The following is a 17500-nucleotide window of genomic DNA, read 5'->3' as shown; positions in this document are numbered from 1 at the left end:
TAGTGTTTGTCTTAGTATTGCTTTGTGTGGATGTGTGTATGAGCTTACATGTGTGAATTTAGATAAGGGTTGACTTGTCTATAGATGGACATCCCCTTAAAGTGTGCCTGTGTTTTCCTACCTATATGCTTAATATGAATTTAAGTGGAGAGTAAGTTCACTTAGTTGTGAATTTCCAAAACAGAAGGCAAGAATCTTCTTAAAATTTGAAAATGATTACATGCATGTGAACACATATGTATTAGGATTGCCATGAGATAGTTATATATACATATATATCATATATATAAACATACATATATGTGTACATATATGTGCATAACATATATATGTCATACCCACAGCCTTCAAGGGACTCATAAGCCATTCTAAGATTTAAAGTAACCAGCAGTACATAGTGAAAAGCCTAATGGACTCTAAAGGATGTAAAGACAGAATTGATTAACTCTGATGTATACCAAGTCCCAAATCAGTCATTACATCACCAAACCACAGTGATATTATATATATATATATATATATATATATATATATATATATATATATGCCTCCATTCATAGAACTTTTCCTATGAAATTCACTTGTGAATATTTCCCATTAAATACATTTACTTATAGCATAAAAATAAGTGAAAACACCACATACACCGAAAAATGACAAGGGGTTGTTAGTTGAAACTTATGCCAAGATTCTCACCAAATGATAAACTTGGTTAAAGATATGTATATCTATATCTATCTATGTATCTATGTATCTATCTATCTATATCTATATATCTGTGTATACTATATAGATGCATATTTATATATATATATAATTATTGTATAATTACTGTATAGATTTGTCTTTTATTTTGTCTAGATTGACACTTTTTCTGAAATTTAATGTTTGTTTTTCTCTGTATTTTTATTTAAATTATCATTTGAGGAGAATATATGCTATATGTTGGAGGAAGAGGCATTTTCTTTTTTATGTATATTTTTATTGTAGAAATACTGTACAGAAGGGTTACAGTTACATGAGTGAGGTAATGAATACATTTCCTACAGAGCATTGTTACCTCCTCCTTTGTTTTTCCCCTACCATCGCTTCCCACCCCACCTCCCCAACTCCTCCCAACCCTGCCCCAGCCAAAGTTGTAAAGTTAGTTTTCAACGTAGTGTCTTGTACATCTCATTGTTACAATGGGTCAACCTGTATCTTTATTTAAGTCTTTTGTTATTTTCCTTCCCCTCCCCAAATTAGAAAAATGTCAATACAAGATGCAGGGCACTGGAGTCAAATACAGTGAAAACAGGGGCTGTACCTTGGGAGAAGAACATACCAAAGAAATTTTAAAAAAAATCACATAGTACATTATAAATACATTAAAAACAATAGCAAGAAAGACAAAACCACTTGTGTCCCTATCTTGGGGTTCATTTCACTTAGCATCATCTTATATGGTCATATGTACATAGCTCTTAACATTTTCTGCTTCTAGACATATACTAGTTATCACACATAAGGGAAACCATGAGATCTAAGTTTCTTTGGGCCTATTTTTGCCATTTCCATTTCCTAGCAAATGGGGCAATGTCATTCTTTCTGACGGAGGCATAGAATTCCATTTTGTGTGTGTGTGTGTGTGTGTGTGTGTGTGTGTGTGTGTGTGTGTATGTATATATGCCACACTTTCTTGATCCATTCATCTACTGAGGGGCATCTGGGTTGGTTCCATATCTTAGCTATGGTGGATAATCCTACAACAAACATACTTGCGCTGGTAACTTTAGTATAGCCTTGTTTGTGATGGGCTGGGTAAATGCCCAAAAGTGGGATTGCTGGGTCATAGGGGAGCTCTATCTTGAGTCTTTTGAGGAACCTCCATACTGCTTTCCAAAGTGGTTGAACAAGTTGACACTCCCACCAACAACGCAGTAGGATTCCCTTCTGTCCACATCCCCTCCAGCATCTGTTGTTATTAGATTTCTTGATTATAGCCATTCTAATTGGGGTGAGGTGGTATCTCTTTTATGGCTAGGGAGGTTGAGCATTTCTTCATGTGTCTATTGGCCATCCTTTTTTCCTCTTCAGAGAAGTTTCTCTGTAAGTCTTTAGCCTACTTATTTATCAGTCAGTTGTTTCTTTGAGGATTTGCTGTTGGGGGATTTAAGTTTTTGAGTTCCAAGTATATTTTAGATATAAGACCCTTGTCCATTGTATGGCTAGTGAAGATCTTCTCCCAATCCGTGGGCTTTCTGTTGATCTTGTTAGCTATGTCCTTTGCCATGCAGAAGTGCTGAAGATTCATGCAATCCCAGTTGTCCAACCTTTCTTTGATTTGTTGTGTTTCTGGGTCTTTATTAAGAAAATTTCGGCCTGTGCCAAGGAGCCCTAGAATTTCTCCTATTCCATCCTGTAATGTTTTCAGTGTGTCTGCTTTGAGGAAGGGGCATTTTCTAGATAAGCGCATTTTTGTAAACTACCTAATCATTCTTTATCAGATAACACATTTTAAGTAAACTGCCATCATTTTGCTGCTGATTTGTTGTTTTTACAGACAAATGTGTCCTGTTGTGTGGCAATCCTTGTCCCAACCTTCTCAAAAGCAAAGACTACAAGTATGAGCCATCATACCCAGCTCATTTGAGAACACACATTTCAGATTACTTTTTATTAAGATCAATTAAAATATAATAGCTTGTATATTCATTATATCTTAGATAAAACAGAAATAGTTTTTAAATCATTGAGTTCTTTTCTGTCATACACTTCTTTCTTATGTAACAAAATTAGACTGACATGATCTGCATTTCAACTGGTAAACATGGGGCAAAGATCATTTTTTCTCATTGTTAAATATGAAGACTTATATTATGTTTTGTTTTGAGGGACAAGAAGTAATCCACCCTTTACTTGATTGCTTGCCTTCCTCTCTCCTTCTCTCCCTCCCTCCTTCTCTCCCTTCCTTCCTTCTTTCCTGCTTTCCTTCCTTCCTTCTTTCCTTTTTTCTCTTTTCCATTATTAATTTCTTATTTCTTTACAAGTGCCAATCTAGAAAATTTTGAACTGCATTTAAAACAGCAGTTGAGATAAAGTATGAACCATATCTTTTAATATTTTTCTATTTACAAAGGCACATTTATTTTTTTATTTTTTAAATTTTATTTTATTTTATTTGTGAACAGACTGTACAGAGGGGTTACAATTACATGGGCGGGATAATGCGTACATTTCTTACCAAGAATTGCAGCCTCCTCCTTTGTTTACCCTTATTTTATCTCATAATTTTTCTAAAGTAGTTATGTACATAAATACCTGATTTTATATATAGTAACAGTAAATTGTGTTTCCTAATTTTTCAAAGGTTACAAACTTGGTGAGTGCCTAGGTTTTGTTATTACATGCTGCTTAGTGTGACCGTGCCTTAAGTATTGCTTGAACTGAATGGATTTGCTCTTCAGGCTTTTCTGTGCCTTTGCTCTTGCATCCTTCTACTTCTTCATAGCCTTTCTCTTTCTAGTGTGTTCTCCCACAATTCCTTATTCTGTGTTTTCATATTTTTTTTTCTTTCCAGGCCACCTTTTTCACTCTTTGCCTCTTTCATTCTTAAAACTTTTAGCTAAAGAAAATAAGAAAGGTAATTAAAAAACATTTTTTTCTTTAATTTACTGATTAACCTTTGTGTTAGCTTATGTTTCTGAACTTTCTGGTATAAGTTATTAAAAATCAAAACATAGTTCAAGAAGAAACTAGAATACTACAATTATTATTCTTTACTTCAAAAATAGATAGGTAGCTATTTCTGTCTATATATTTATGGACTGAAGCCATCTATATGAATTATTGCAGGTGCTCATGTGTTAACCTTTGTTTCCACACATATTTTCTAATATATCCAGCTACAAAGTTTTTGAAGATGGTGGTGTATTATTTAACTAAATTCTACACATTCGTTTTAACTGGTTAAGATAGCAGATAGTTATTCATATATTTATATTATTTACAGTTGTTTAATTCATATTATTCATTTGAAATTATAACCTTAAAAAATTTCAAAAGGCTTTCACTTTCAGCAGTTTTGATAAGATGATCAGCAATGCAATTCCGAGAACACTGAAATGAAATTGTTAATCTTTAACCACATTAGCCAATGCACAAACACTTTGCCTAATGCACAAAAAGTGTGGTACATATACTTGGAGTCTGATGAAATCCAATGCCTCTGGAAAGCTATAAGTAATATGCTACTTTCACATGATTGTTAAGTAGTTAAATGCTGTCCTGTGTCACATGCTGAAGGAGAGATGTAGCGAGAGAGATGTAGTACAGTTAGGAAGTCGACTGGGTATTGCTTACAATGTCTCTGTCTTTTTCTCCCTGGCAAAGGTGCCTGTGTCTGTGGCCATGATGACCCCCCAGGTGATCACCCCTCAGCAGATGCAGCAGATCCTGCAGCAGCAAGTCCTGTCTCCTCAGCAGCTCCAAGCCCTCCTCCAGCAGCAGCAGGCAGTCATGCTGCAGCAGGTAATGTGGGTTACCTGCTTTGGTGTTCGCGCATGGCCCAGCACATGCGCACTGTTGAGTACACTGTGGGACGATGGGACAACTCAGAATCCATTTAAAGGCACCACCCGCCAGCATGTTGGAACATTATAAACATTTTAATTATGCTACATAAGGAAATTTAAGTTTCTGAGTCTTCTATTAAGTCAGGTAGTAAGTTCAGAGTCAACAGGGAGAGGTGTAGTTTGAAAGTGGAACAAATCAGTATGTTAATATTCAAATTCTCAGGTACATTTGATTTGTATGCTTGTCAATAAAAGTACAACCACACTGGCCACTTAGTTCTTCCTTTTAAAATGCTTATCACTTTAGCACTGCTTTGAGTTCATATAAATAGGAAATGCAAAATGACCACTTTGTTTTTTTTTAATTTTACCTATTTAAAAATTATTATAAAGGTGATAGACAAATGGGTTATAGTGAAGTGATCACTTTGTTAACATGAGAAAAATATCCTACATTTTCTTTTCCAGAATGTTCTGATTATTTAAGGAAGGAAGAATTGATCTTAACCTAAAGTTAGATGACTAAGCCACAAATCCATGAAACATCTTTATTGAATAATAAATATATTGTTTTCATAGGAACTTATCAGAGCTTTGAATGTATCTAAAGTTGGCTTCATATTATATTCTTACTTGTCATTGAAAATACATTATACTTTATCTGACTTCTTACAGGGTTACATATTTTGCTATCCTCTTTGATGATGATTATAAGCTAGATAATTATATTTTGATGTATTAAATTATTTTTCTAAAAAATACTGAACCACCTGGTTTTATGGAGCAAACATTTTATCCAGATGCATGTTATTTTTCTGTGCCAATAGAACTTCAAATGAAAGAATGAAGTATTTATTGGCTCTGACTTTTTGGGATAAAGCTTTCTACAACACCTTTTGTTTATGTTTTTTATTATCTTTAAGTGGTAATACAAAAGGGTTATACCATTCCACAAACCAGTTCCTAAGTACCATGCATCATGATTAATGTCACCCCTTTTGTCATTCTTACCCATCCCTCCCAAAAACAACCCTTCCCCTCAATTTTTCAAGATTCTCCCACCTTGCCCTTCTCTCTTCACCCATCCACCCCTCTGCCCTTGACCTCCCAACATACACTTTTCAAGTTGTTTCGTAATTTTTAACTTCTGGATTGGCAAATGTCAGACCTGCTTTGGTGGGAGGGGCAGTGTGGCAGTGGGAGGAAGGGAATTATAGGTAGTTCTGACTCTTTCTCTTTTGGTGAGGTGGATCATATGGCTCCTCTACCCTGTGCCAGTCTAGCAGAGTTTAGGAGATTTATAATACATGAAACTTTTGCCTTTATTTATTAAAGTCAAAATGGTTTATTCAGCAACAACTACAAGAGTTTTACAAGAAACAGCAAGAGCAGTTACATCTTCAGCTTTTGCAGCAGCAGCAGCAGCAACAGCAGCAGCAGCAACAGCAGCAGCAGCAACAGCAGCAGCAACAGCAGCAGCAGCAACAGCAGCAGCAGCAGCAACAGCCACCCCCGCCACCGCCACATCCTGGAAAGCAAGCAAAAGAGGTAGGATCCAGTTGTCTCACTGGTGTGTAATCATATGAGCTGGCAAGGGACTTAGAGAGTCAGGGATTGTCTAAGGTCTTCCTGTAACAAGGCTCCTGCTTGTCAAAGTTGCAGTGTTATATATTTTTGCTGAGCTTAATAACAGTGACAAGGAAGCTCTCCTGCATGCCTCTTTTGTAGCATGGGACTTAAGAGCCACAATCCAGTGCTGCTCTTCTAATAGTCACTAATGAATCACAGGCTACAAAGAGCTAGCCATGTGGTGGACAAAGTACTGATTATCTTGTATTCACTGAGAAGCTAAGTTGGTGAAGGAACCTTTTTTTTTTATTTTTTTCCTCAGTGGTACAGCTGAGAGAACATGCATGCAAATATATCCCATTATTAGGGGGAAGGGAGAAACGAAGGGAGACACAGGTTGAGAACAGATTTCAAAGTCACAGGCCCCTGATTAATGAACTGCTCTGTAGCTTTGGAGTGGCGAGTGGAAACTTACAGTTTGATATGCTCATAAATCAAACTGACAAGCTGGCTTCTCAGGCCTAGCTTGCACTTGTCAGCAAACAGCATCAAATATAAACATAACACAAACAAAACATGTTGAAGTAGTTAAATTGATCAGCAGGTATCAGAGCTGTTGTCTTCAAGCCGCCCATTATGCAAACGTACAGGAAACAGTTCTGACCTCCTGAGGCTTTGTTTCTGTTTGGATTTGTGAATAGAATTTCAGACAGCCATCAACTACAGAATAGAAATCACTCCCTTATTTCTCCGGAGGCTTTGGGCAATCCACATGACTTGCTCCATTATGCAGTCTGTTTTCCAGTGAGCGCATCAGAAGTTTCTCTTCTCCCCAAACTAAAAAGAAAAGGTCTTCCACAACAGCTTGTCCTCCTTTGAAGTGTGACTGCCATCTTCTACCCTCCCGAGTCCAAAGAACTCTGGTTCATCTTGTAATGCCTCACAAAATTGGAAGTTATTCTTTTCTTTATAATAAGGCACTTTTTTTTGCCTGGCACATAATTTTGCCTTTAATATATTCCAACAAGAGTGGAGAGGGAAGAGAGCTAACAGGGCTGTCCTGTGAAGGCTACTTCCCAGTTTACTAATAGATCACCAGAGACCACATGCATGGATCTCTGCAGATTAGACTTGTTCAATGGGAAACAAAACAAAGAGAATATGATGGAAGTTGGAAGTTCCTAGAACGTGATATTCTTTTTGTCCAAACACTTTTTATTATTATCTACTATACACTGAGTTTTAAAATGTGACTCTGTTATATATGCTCTTCAGAGATTGTTGTGTACCCTTAGTGCAAATTCCATGGTTCCTTGTCACTATTTACTTTAAAAAAATGGCAACTGAACATCTAGAACTTGTTCACATTTCTGTCCCAGAACTTTGACTATAGGTGGACCAGAAACTCATAAGGAATGGATAGAGTGTATATTTCTCTGTATAAGAGTGGTGGGTTTATGGGGCACATGATCTCTGCTTTGACTGGCTTGGGCTTTTGTTTTTTATGTCCAATGCCAGCAGCAGCAGCAACAGCAGCAGCAGCAGCAGTTGGCAGCACAGCAGCTTGTCTTCCAGCAGCAGCTCATCCAGATGCAACAATTGCAGCAGCAGCAGCACCTGCTGAGCCTACAGCGGCAGGGACTCATCTCCATTCCACCTGGCCAGGCAGCCCTTCCTGTCCAATCACTGCCTCAAGGTAAGTAGCTATCAAACTTTGTGCACAATTCCTTTCCAGTCTTGTACTTCCGACCTGTATTGCATAGCCTGAGTAATTTTGTTTTCTGTGGCCTTCAGTTTATATTTAAAACATGAATGTTAACAGAGTGGCATGGTCCATTTTCTGGAGAGTATAATGAAGAAATTTAATCTCACATTGTCTTCTTCAAGTGTGCAGTAAATCTCTGTTAGGTATTAAATGTACATCTATAAGTTAATATGTAAGTGCTGGGATGCTGATGCCAGACAACATAAATATGAGGGAATATACTGGAGGATGGACAAGAAATTGGATTACTGGAGAGACTAATAGCATTCCATTAAATATGGGTGAGCTGATCATGATAATTTGAGAAACAACTGATAAAAGTTTGTCACACTGAAATTTCCATATGTAAAACATTAAATGTATGTACAGTGCAGACCCCTACATCATGCTTTATGACATTCCATCCTATGACACATGGATAGATTATCCTTATTTTCTCTAAAGTAGCATTGCCTATGCATATAAGGTGACTCATGCCTATAACCTTAGCTACTGAGGAAGCTGAAATCTGAGGATCCCAGTTAAAGGCCTGGCAAAAATGGTCAAGTGCCAGCCTTAACTGAAAAAACTAAGGGAGAGCAGAGTGGCCCTGAGTTCCAGAAAACAAAAGAAAAAAAAAGTTTCTTATATTCTAATTTGTTTTTGCCTACAGGAAACAGTGTATACTCCAATGTTATTATATACTATTATACACAGGCATAATTCTTAACTTTTAAAAAAGAAATTCAAGTAAAATAGAAAAAGAATTTTAAAAAAGAAATTCAAGTAAAATAGAAAAATAATAGTAAACAAATGGCCACTAAATTCTCTGTAAAAATAAAAATTCTGTCATTAAACTTCACTAAAGGATATGCTCATTTGTATTTAGATTTCGTTGGAATGAAATTTATTAGGCCAAGTAAATTTTAATTCAAATTCATCATGTTATTCACATTATAGCAGTATTTTCTCAATACAATTCTGACTTTTTGACACAGTATAGAAAAGCAAGAACAAGTAAATATAGCAAGTTAGACCCCTCAAAATGTAAGTTTAAAAATATACATGATCAATATTTGGTGGGACATGAAATTAAGAATAGTGTGATGAACCTATTTCTTTTTATTTGTCACACCCCTGTCTCATGGTTTGTTTTTCCTAGACATCCCCCTTTCATGTGAACTTCCTGTCTTCCAGGTCATCTGACCAAGAGACTCCTAGGCATTCTAAAAAATGAAGTTTAGCAGCAAAAAATAAATAATCAATAATCAAGGCAGAAAACTGTTAAAAAAATGTTCTGTTCACCAATTATTATTCAAGGGGAAAATAAATACAATTTTTGAATAAATTAAGCAAGAGAAAAAGAAGAGTTGGTTGGCTGTTGATTCAGTATGAGCATGGCTTTCTTAATGAAACTATAGAAATGCATTGATTATTTTTGTAGTAAAGTTTAAATGAAATTTGTATTTTGAATCTAATGACCTGAATCACTGAGACTCTCATTGAAGCAAAATTTCTATAATCTTAATTTTTAAAGCTATTTCAAGAAAGTTTAAAATGGGTATAATTAGTAGCATGATGTAACTTGTTTAAACTACATTTATTAAATTAATTTTTTCCAAAATAAGCAAGAAAAAGCTCATCAAAAAATCTGTAATTTAGCCATTCTGACAGCCTTAGAATGATTTTTAAAAAAATTTCTGGCGATAGCATCTCTTTTCTCTTTCCCTCTGTTTTTACCGTCCATTGACATAAAAGAGATTGTACACAGATGCAGAACATTTAGGAAGAGAAATTATATCTGAAAACAAACTTTAAATAGAAAGTTTTTACATATATACATGTGTGTGTGTGTATATATATATATATATATATATATATATATATACGTATATATAATGAACTCCATATATATATAAAATGTACTCCAAGTTGCCCTTAAAAAAAGCAAGATCTTCCTGCCTCATGCTTTCTAAATATTGGGTTACAAGAATGTGCCACCATATTAAAAAGAAAATTCATACCTTAGATAAGATAGTTGAAATCACTGAAACATGTTTCTGTTAAAAGGTAAAGAAATGCAGTTCAGTAAAGAAAGAGTTAATTCTTCAGTTGGAGGCTGGGAGCATAGCTCAAGAAGTATAGCACTTGCTTAGAGTTCTGGGTTTATTGTCCATGACTAAAAGAAACCCATAGGATGAGGATGTGGGTCAGGAGTAGATTACTTGCCTTGTAAGCACAAGAGTTTGAATTCAAACACCAGTAGTAGGAAAAAACAAAGCAAAACAAAACAAAAAGCTAACTGCATAGCATTAGTTGGTTCCCTGAACACTGTTGTGTTTGTGCCATGGAACTGACACAAACTAGAGTCATCACTGTGTTTTATACCATTTAGATGACTGAATGAAGAAAGTATCATTGTGAGTACCTATCAGTCAAATACAACAGAATATGTGTCAGATGTATTGATCAGCCCCAGCAAAGGGACATACACCATCTTCCATATCTGTGGGTATGCATTAGTAGATTCCATGTATATAGTTCACTCAATTATGAATAAAAATAAAAGAAAATTAAAATTGTAACTGTACTGAACATTTATAAATGTTTTCATCTTTTAATTATTATTCCCTATACAGCATAGCAACTGTTTATATATATATATGCTTTACATTTAATATTATAAATAATCCATAAGTGATTTAAAGTATATGGAAAGATATATGTTGGATATATTCAAATACACCCCCATTTTACATAACGATAGAATCCAGCCCTTCAGATTTTGAATAATGGGTCATGCTAAAGCTAATTCCCTCAGATACTGAGAGATTACTATAATGTTACAGTGCTTTGCTGGCTGATTCTTCCCTCTCCCTAACCTTACCATCCCCTCTGGTTAAATATTATAACTGTATTCACCCACCCTTCTAATCTTAAATTATATAAAATTTTATTTAAATATCAGCGATAAAATTATATCATTTCTATAGGATAGCAGATGATAGAAATGTTTCTTGAAAGTTATATATAGTAGGGCACTGGTGGCTCGCTCCTGTAAGCCTAGCTGTTCATGAGGCTGAGATCTGAGGATCACAGTTCAAGGCCAGCCCAGGCAGAAAAGTCCATGAGACTCTCATCTCCAATAATCCACCAGAAAACTGGAAGTGGCGTTGTGGCTCAAGTGGTAAATTGCTTGCCTTGAGCTGAAGAGCTGAGGGACAGCACAAGGCCCAGAATTCAAGTCCCATGACCAACAAAAACAGAAAGTTACACTATATATGTATTTTATCATTTTTACATAAATTATTGCAAAAATAAAGATTGTAGGTCAATATGAATATTTCTATAATATTGAATTGTAATAAAAACTGGCTAATTAAGTATGTTTTTATATATACAAATAGTTGACATATACAGTGGCACAAGATGTACACAAAAGACAAATCAGATGGATTTAAAAATCAGTCTCAAGGAATATACTGGTGATAAATGCATACATAGTGTAGTATGTTTAGTAAGAAGTAACTCAAGTTAGTGACTTCGGTCTCCACTTCTGAAATACTTACCTGCAACTAACAGTGGTCCAAATATTTTAAATAAAAAATTTTTAGAACCCTCATGAATTGATGATTGCTTTTCATTTTAGTTAGCTTGATGAAATCTCATGACATCCTTATCCAGCCCGTCTGGGATATGAACCATCCCATGGTTCAGCATGTCTATACTATACATGCTCCCAGGGATTACCTGGGTATTATTTAGGAAATTACCATTCCCTAATAATGCCCTCCAAACATGAGAGTCATGGTATAAAAATTCAGGTATGCAACAGAAAAGCTAGGTGTCCCCTGTAAGTGGAAAGAGAGTGTTATTAAGAGTTCTTAATACAGGAAGAAAAAAATATACTGTGGTTGCTGAAACTTATCTTCTACCTATGAAATTTTGAAAGAGATTGTGCTACTTTTTCCTTCACATCCCAAATTGCATGCAATACATGCAGTGGACTTAGTTGAGATGGAAAAGATAGTACATTAGTGCTGAGTGCAGTTTCAGACATCCACCAGGTGTCTTGAAACATAAAAGAACGGAATGTAGACTGATGTATATTGGGGAAGATTATATTTCACCCCAATGTTTTCCATATTTTTGGACTTACAATTTACTTAGACGGTGACATCAATATTATCAATCTGAAAAACCAAATATGGAATTGTGGACTTTAGTCAATACTATTTTTTGTTATATTTTTGTTCTGTTCCTGGGGCTTGAACTCAGGGCCTGTTTACTGTACCTGAGCTTTTATGCTTAAGGCTGGTGCTCTATCACTTGAGCCACAGCTCCACTTTTGGCTTTTCTGTGGTTAATTGGATATAAGAGTCTCACAGACTCTCCTGCCCAGGCTAGCTTCTGATCCCAATCATCAGACCTCTTGAGTGTTTAGGATTATAGGCCTGAGCAACCAATGCGGGTCTGTCCCTACTATTTTGAGCAAGCACCCTGTTGAACTGGAGATCAGAGCTGTCATATTATACAGAAAATGAAAAATTATGAAGCAAAATAATGATCTTTCTGACTGAGGAATGTGCTGAAGATAGTTTTTGTCCTCCATGTTCAGCCCAAAAAGTTATTCATCTTTTATCTCATGCTCTGCTTATGGAAGTCTAATAGCTAACTGTCTACTTCACCAGCTCAGGTGTTTACTTATTCAGTGCTCATGCATTTTCATAGATAAGCATTTTATTGAACTATGGTATAATACCAGCAAGATGCACAATGAGCATCATTTAGAATTGTTATTCAAATGCCATAAAGTTTTAGATTGATAACATGGAAAGAAAAAATGTTCTTTGGGGTTTGAAATATACTGAAACTCCATCACTGGGATGAAATTTAAGAGTTTGAATAGTTGGTAGAATAAAACTCTAAGAAGTTGCCTATAAATTAATTTAAATTTATGTATAGAAACTAACTTGTAAATAATTAGATACATAGAGAAATATCAAAATTATATTCAATGAGTTTTTGAGAAAATGTAAATAAGAAAGGCTTTGATTCAATCATAATTTTTATAAAATACAATTGGCTAAAGAAACAAAATGAACGGGCTGGGAAGGTGGCTCAGTGGTAGAGCGCTTGCCTTGCATCCACGAAGCCCTGGGTTCAATTCCTCTGCACCACATGAGCAGAAAAAGCCAGAAGTGGCACTGTGGCTCAAGTGGTAGAGCACTAGCCTTGAGCTGAAAGCTGAGGGACAGTGCCCAGGCCCAGAGTTCAGGCCCCATGACCAAAAAAAAAAAAAAAAAGAAACAAAATGAATAACATTGAAATGGATTTTTTTTCTTTTCTTTTCTTTTTTTTCTTGTACTTGTGCTCTACCACTTAGCTATTCCTTCAGTCTAAAACAGGTTTAATTCACTTAGTTTATAAGTTTATTGAAAAGTTCTGTTTGAGCCAAGCACTATTGGAAAATCAGGAATCAGAGAGAGGACCATTAATTAAGGTTAGTCATCAACAATTTCAACCAGCAATCTAGGTTTAATAGTGAATTTTTGTAATTCCAATTATATAGGAGAATAGCAGAGACAGAATACAAAAAAAAACAAACAAACTCAAAAGAGAGCTGGGCCACGGCTCAATTGCTAGAGCACCTGCCTAGCAAGCACAAAATCCTAAGTCTAAACTCTAGTACCAACACTCACACATACACACACATTTATATGCACACACATATACACAAAAATTCTATTTGCTAATATTTGTATATTAACAGGAAAACTCAAAAGCTAATGTAAGCTTGCCACATTAAAATATCATGATGGAAAACCTTAAAAATAAAATTTTAAATGTAAAAATGCAGCCTAGGGCTAAGTAGAGTAGTTCACATTTATAATCTCAGCTCTTGAGGAGGTGAAAATCTAGAGGATCACAGCTCAAGTCAGTCAGGACAAAATGGAGTTCACTTTTTATCCCACCTCCATGAGATGCTGTAGGTAGGAGGGTCATAGTCTGGGGCTTTCACAGGCCAAAACATGCTACCCTACTTGAAAAATTACTAAAACTGAACTGACAGGAGGTATGACTCAAATGGTAGAGTACCAGCCTACCAAGTGTGAGGTCCTTAGTTTATACTTAGCAACCAAAAAATGAAGAAAGAAAACAGAAAGAAAAATAGCAACATATAAATATTTTAGTAGTAAAATCACAGAACATGTTTATTTTTTTAATTTTTATTTTTATTGGAAAGTTGATGTACAGAGGAGTTATAGTTACATGTCAGGTATTGAGCACATTTCTTTTTTTTCCATTTTTTAATTGTGAAAATACTGTACAGAGGGGTAACAATTTCATGAGCAAGATAATAAGTACATTTCTTATCAAGCATTGTGTCATGCCTTCCCTCATTTACTCTTGGTTATTCCCCTCCAAAACCAGAGTTAAGTTTCCTTTCAGAAGTTAAGTTTGCTTATTGATGGAGATATTTGTTGTTGTTATTGGTTTTAAACATATACTTATTTTTACTGCTCTTTATTTGACATTTGGACAAAACAAATACCTGTCACTAGATACATATTAAAGATAGATTTTATTAATGACTGATGTTGGTCCTCTAGAAAAATGTAGATCAAGTCGGGTGTTGGTGGCTCACACCTGTAATACTAGCTACTCAGGAGGCTAAGATCTGAGGATCACAGTTCAAAGCCAGCCCAGGCAAGAAATTCTGTGAGACTCTGAGACTCTTACTTTCAATAAACCACTAGAAAACTGGAAGTGGCTCTGTGGCTCAAGTGGTAGAGCGCTAGCCTTGAGCTGAGGAGCTGAGGGACAGCGCCCAGGCCCAGAGTTCAGGCCCCACGACCAGACCAAAAAAGAAAGAAAGAAAGAAGGAAGGAAAGAAAGAAAGAAGGAAGGAAAGAAAGAAAGAAAAATGTAGATCAACAATTTATTTGGTTTGACAGATAATAAACACAGACTGGTAGATGTTCCAGAAACTAGCTCTCTTCTGGAGAGAAGAATTAGAGACTGTCAGGGGTGGAGTGGAAATTTACCTTTGCAATGCATTCTCTTGTGAGTGATATGATTATTTTGGACATGGGTACACTGCTTTTTCAAATATAAAAGCTAAGATGAAAACTGGAAAGTACATGGTAATATCTCAGTTCAAATTGTTCAGTATCAAGTTGTTTTAACAAAAAAAAAACATGTGATGCAAATACTTCTATGAAAGTAATAAAGGCAGAGGAATCACTAAACAACACTTAGTTAGAAATTCACAGTAGGCTTGTTGTTCATCATTACTTATAAATAATATAATATTTAAAAATCACTAGACATAAAAATGTAAAAAACAGAGAGAGAGAGAGAGAGAGTGTGTGTGTGTGTGTGTGTGTGTCTATGTGTGTGCACGTGTGCACGCAAGCTTGTGCCAGTCCTAGGGCTTGAACTCAGGACCTGGCACTGTCCTTGAGTTTCTTTTGCTCAAGGTTAGCACTCCCTATTTGAGCCACAGCTCTACTTCTTGCATTTTTTGAGTAGTTTATTGGAGATAAGAGTTCCATGGGCTTTCCTGCTCAGGTTGGCTTTGAACCATGACCCTCAAATCTCAGCATCCTGAATAGCTAGGATTATAAGTGTGAGCCACTGGGTCCCTGGCTTGAAAGAATATTTTTTAGTTTAAAAAAAGTGCTAATGTGACATTGAATAATAAATCATACCATTGAAAATTTTAAGCTTAGGGTACTCCACAGATGGTAAACCTAGATATGAATGATCAAATTGCCATTAATTCCTGGCACAGTTCTTGCCATCTTACAGTTACCTACAAACTCTGAACAACAGATTAAAGAATAGTTATTACATTGCTTTCTTTGTGGTATCCCATGAATTTTGATTAAGGATACATCCTTTTATTCACTCAACTCCCATGAAAATTACATTCTCAAAAGGATGAGAAACCCAGGCAACATAGGAGAAGAAAATTTTTATCACTTTCCAGATGATTTGAGGGCTTTATAGACAGGCTGAAAATTCCCTACCCCTATAAGAACAAGCCAAAATCATCCCTTAAAAACATAATAGGGCTTTCCAATTTTCTGTAGTCATAGAGTTTTCCACTAACATAATTACAAAGAATTTTAGAACTAGTTTACATGTAAATATATATACATATATATATATGTATATATATTGCTAAAGTGAGTTACTAAGAGAAAATGAATCCTCTTAAGATAAAGCTTGACTCTTTCTCTGCAATATTCCAACAAACTATACTCAGACAGTACATTTGCTAGGACAACTGGGTTCTGACCAAATTGGAAATCCTTCCAGGATTAGTATGCACCGAGGATCCCTGCCCTCATAAGACAAGCATTTTGTACATGTAGATAATAAATAAGTAAACTACAGATAAATGAGTACCAAAGAGGGGGGAGGATAATAAATAGAAGGACCAGGAAAAGGAAAGCAAATGTTGGAGGAAATGGGAGAAGTTGAACTTTTAGACAAGGAAGCCAGGGATGAAGAGGTCCTGAGATGGAGTGACACCAGTGATGACTAGCCTGTACTTCACCATCTGCTTGTATGACTTGTGTATAATCATAAACAGAAAGCATTGCTATTGATAACAGTATCATTAAAATATTTCTTTCTTGCTATTGTTTCTAATGTACTTATGAGGCATCATGTGATTTTTTTGTTGCTTTGTGTGACCCTCCCCCATGGTATAACCCCTGTTTTCTCTGTATATGATGTTGGTATAATTTGTGGAGGGGAAGGGAAAAAACAAATTGTTTAAATAGGGATAAAGGTTGACCCATTGCAATAATGAGATGTACAAGACACTATGTTGAAAAATAAACTGTACAATTTAGGTCGGGGGGAGAGAGTGTAGTTGTAGAGATGGGAGGAAAGGGATGGTAGGGGAAAATCAAAGGAGGAGGCAACAATGCTTGATAAGAAATGTACTCATTACCTTGCTCATGTAACTGTAACCCCTCTGTACAACACAATTCAAAACTTATTTTAAAAAAGCAAAAATACATAATACAAAATGGGTTGGGTGGGATGTGTTAGTTATCATGGGGAAAGCATATAAAGCCACATTTGGCACAAGAGGAACAGTGCACATATGTAAATAAAACAGGTGGAGACGACTGCAACAGGACATAAAGGGGATAGAAAGTTCTAGAAATCGATGTTCACTTTTGGAAATGTGTTTCAGAAATTTGGTAAGGTGACAGAAGAATATCAATAGGAAGCCTGTAGTTTGAAGAGGGGTGTAAAGTACAGATCATGTGGTTAATATTAATTTATAAAGGCTATATGAACCTGATATAAATTCATGTAATTGAAATGAGTTTGTGGAGGTGTTCGCCAAACATGTTTGGAACACATTGAAATCATTAGGATTTAAGTTTCTTTGTCACTAGACGATTTATACACATGTGTCCTCCAACTTAGAGACCTACAGACTACTTGGGTTAACAGTGTTTTGAAGATTACATTTCATGGAACACCATTTAATTCAACTTTTTTTTTTTTTTTTTTTTGTCGGTCGTGGGGCTTGAACTCTGGGCCTGGGCACTGTCCAGCTCTTCAGCTCAAGGCGAGCGCTCTACCACTTGAGCTACAGCGC

The 17500-nt window shown here is 35.7% G+C and overlaps 1 protein-coding gene across 9 annotated transcripts in view; it reads left to right on the top strand.

The window, feature by feature from the left end:
- Foxp2 (forkhead box P2) overlaps window positions 1-17500 on the top strand; it is a 259198-nt gene that overhangs the window by 183878 nt on the left and 57820 nt on the right. For 3 of the 9 annotated variants that reach the window (XM_013019924.1, XM_013019921.1, XM_013019929.1), the window contains 3 exons: window positions 4372-4509; window positions 5907-6101; window positions 7641-7818. In XM_013019924.1, coding sequence (XP_012875378.1) covers window positions 4372-4509; window positions 5907-6101; window positions 7641-7818 — 511 coding nt within the window. Of the gene's footprint in view, window positions 1-4371; window positions 4511-5688; window positions 5730-5888; window positions 6102-6571; window positions 6579-7640; window positions 7826-17500 lie in introns of all 9 variants that reach the window. The other 6 variants (XM_013019928.1, XM_013019927.1, XM_013019923.1 and 3 more) reach the window with 5 other exon arrangements.

The sequence above is a fragment of the Dipodomys ordii genome, unplaced genomic scaffold (assembly GCF_000151885.1).
Source record: "Dipodomys ordii isolate 6190 unplaced genomic scaffold, Dord_2.0 Scaffold48, whole genome shotgun sequence".
In the NCBI taxonomy this organism is placed as follows: Eukaryota; Metazoa; Chordata; class Mammalia; order Rodentia; family Heteromyidae; genus Dipodomys; species Dipodomys ordii.
The sequence above is the reverse complement of the archived record's forward strand: the minus strand, read 5'-3'. Positions and strand labels throughout refer to the sequence as shown.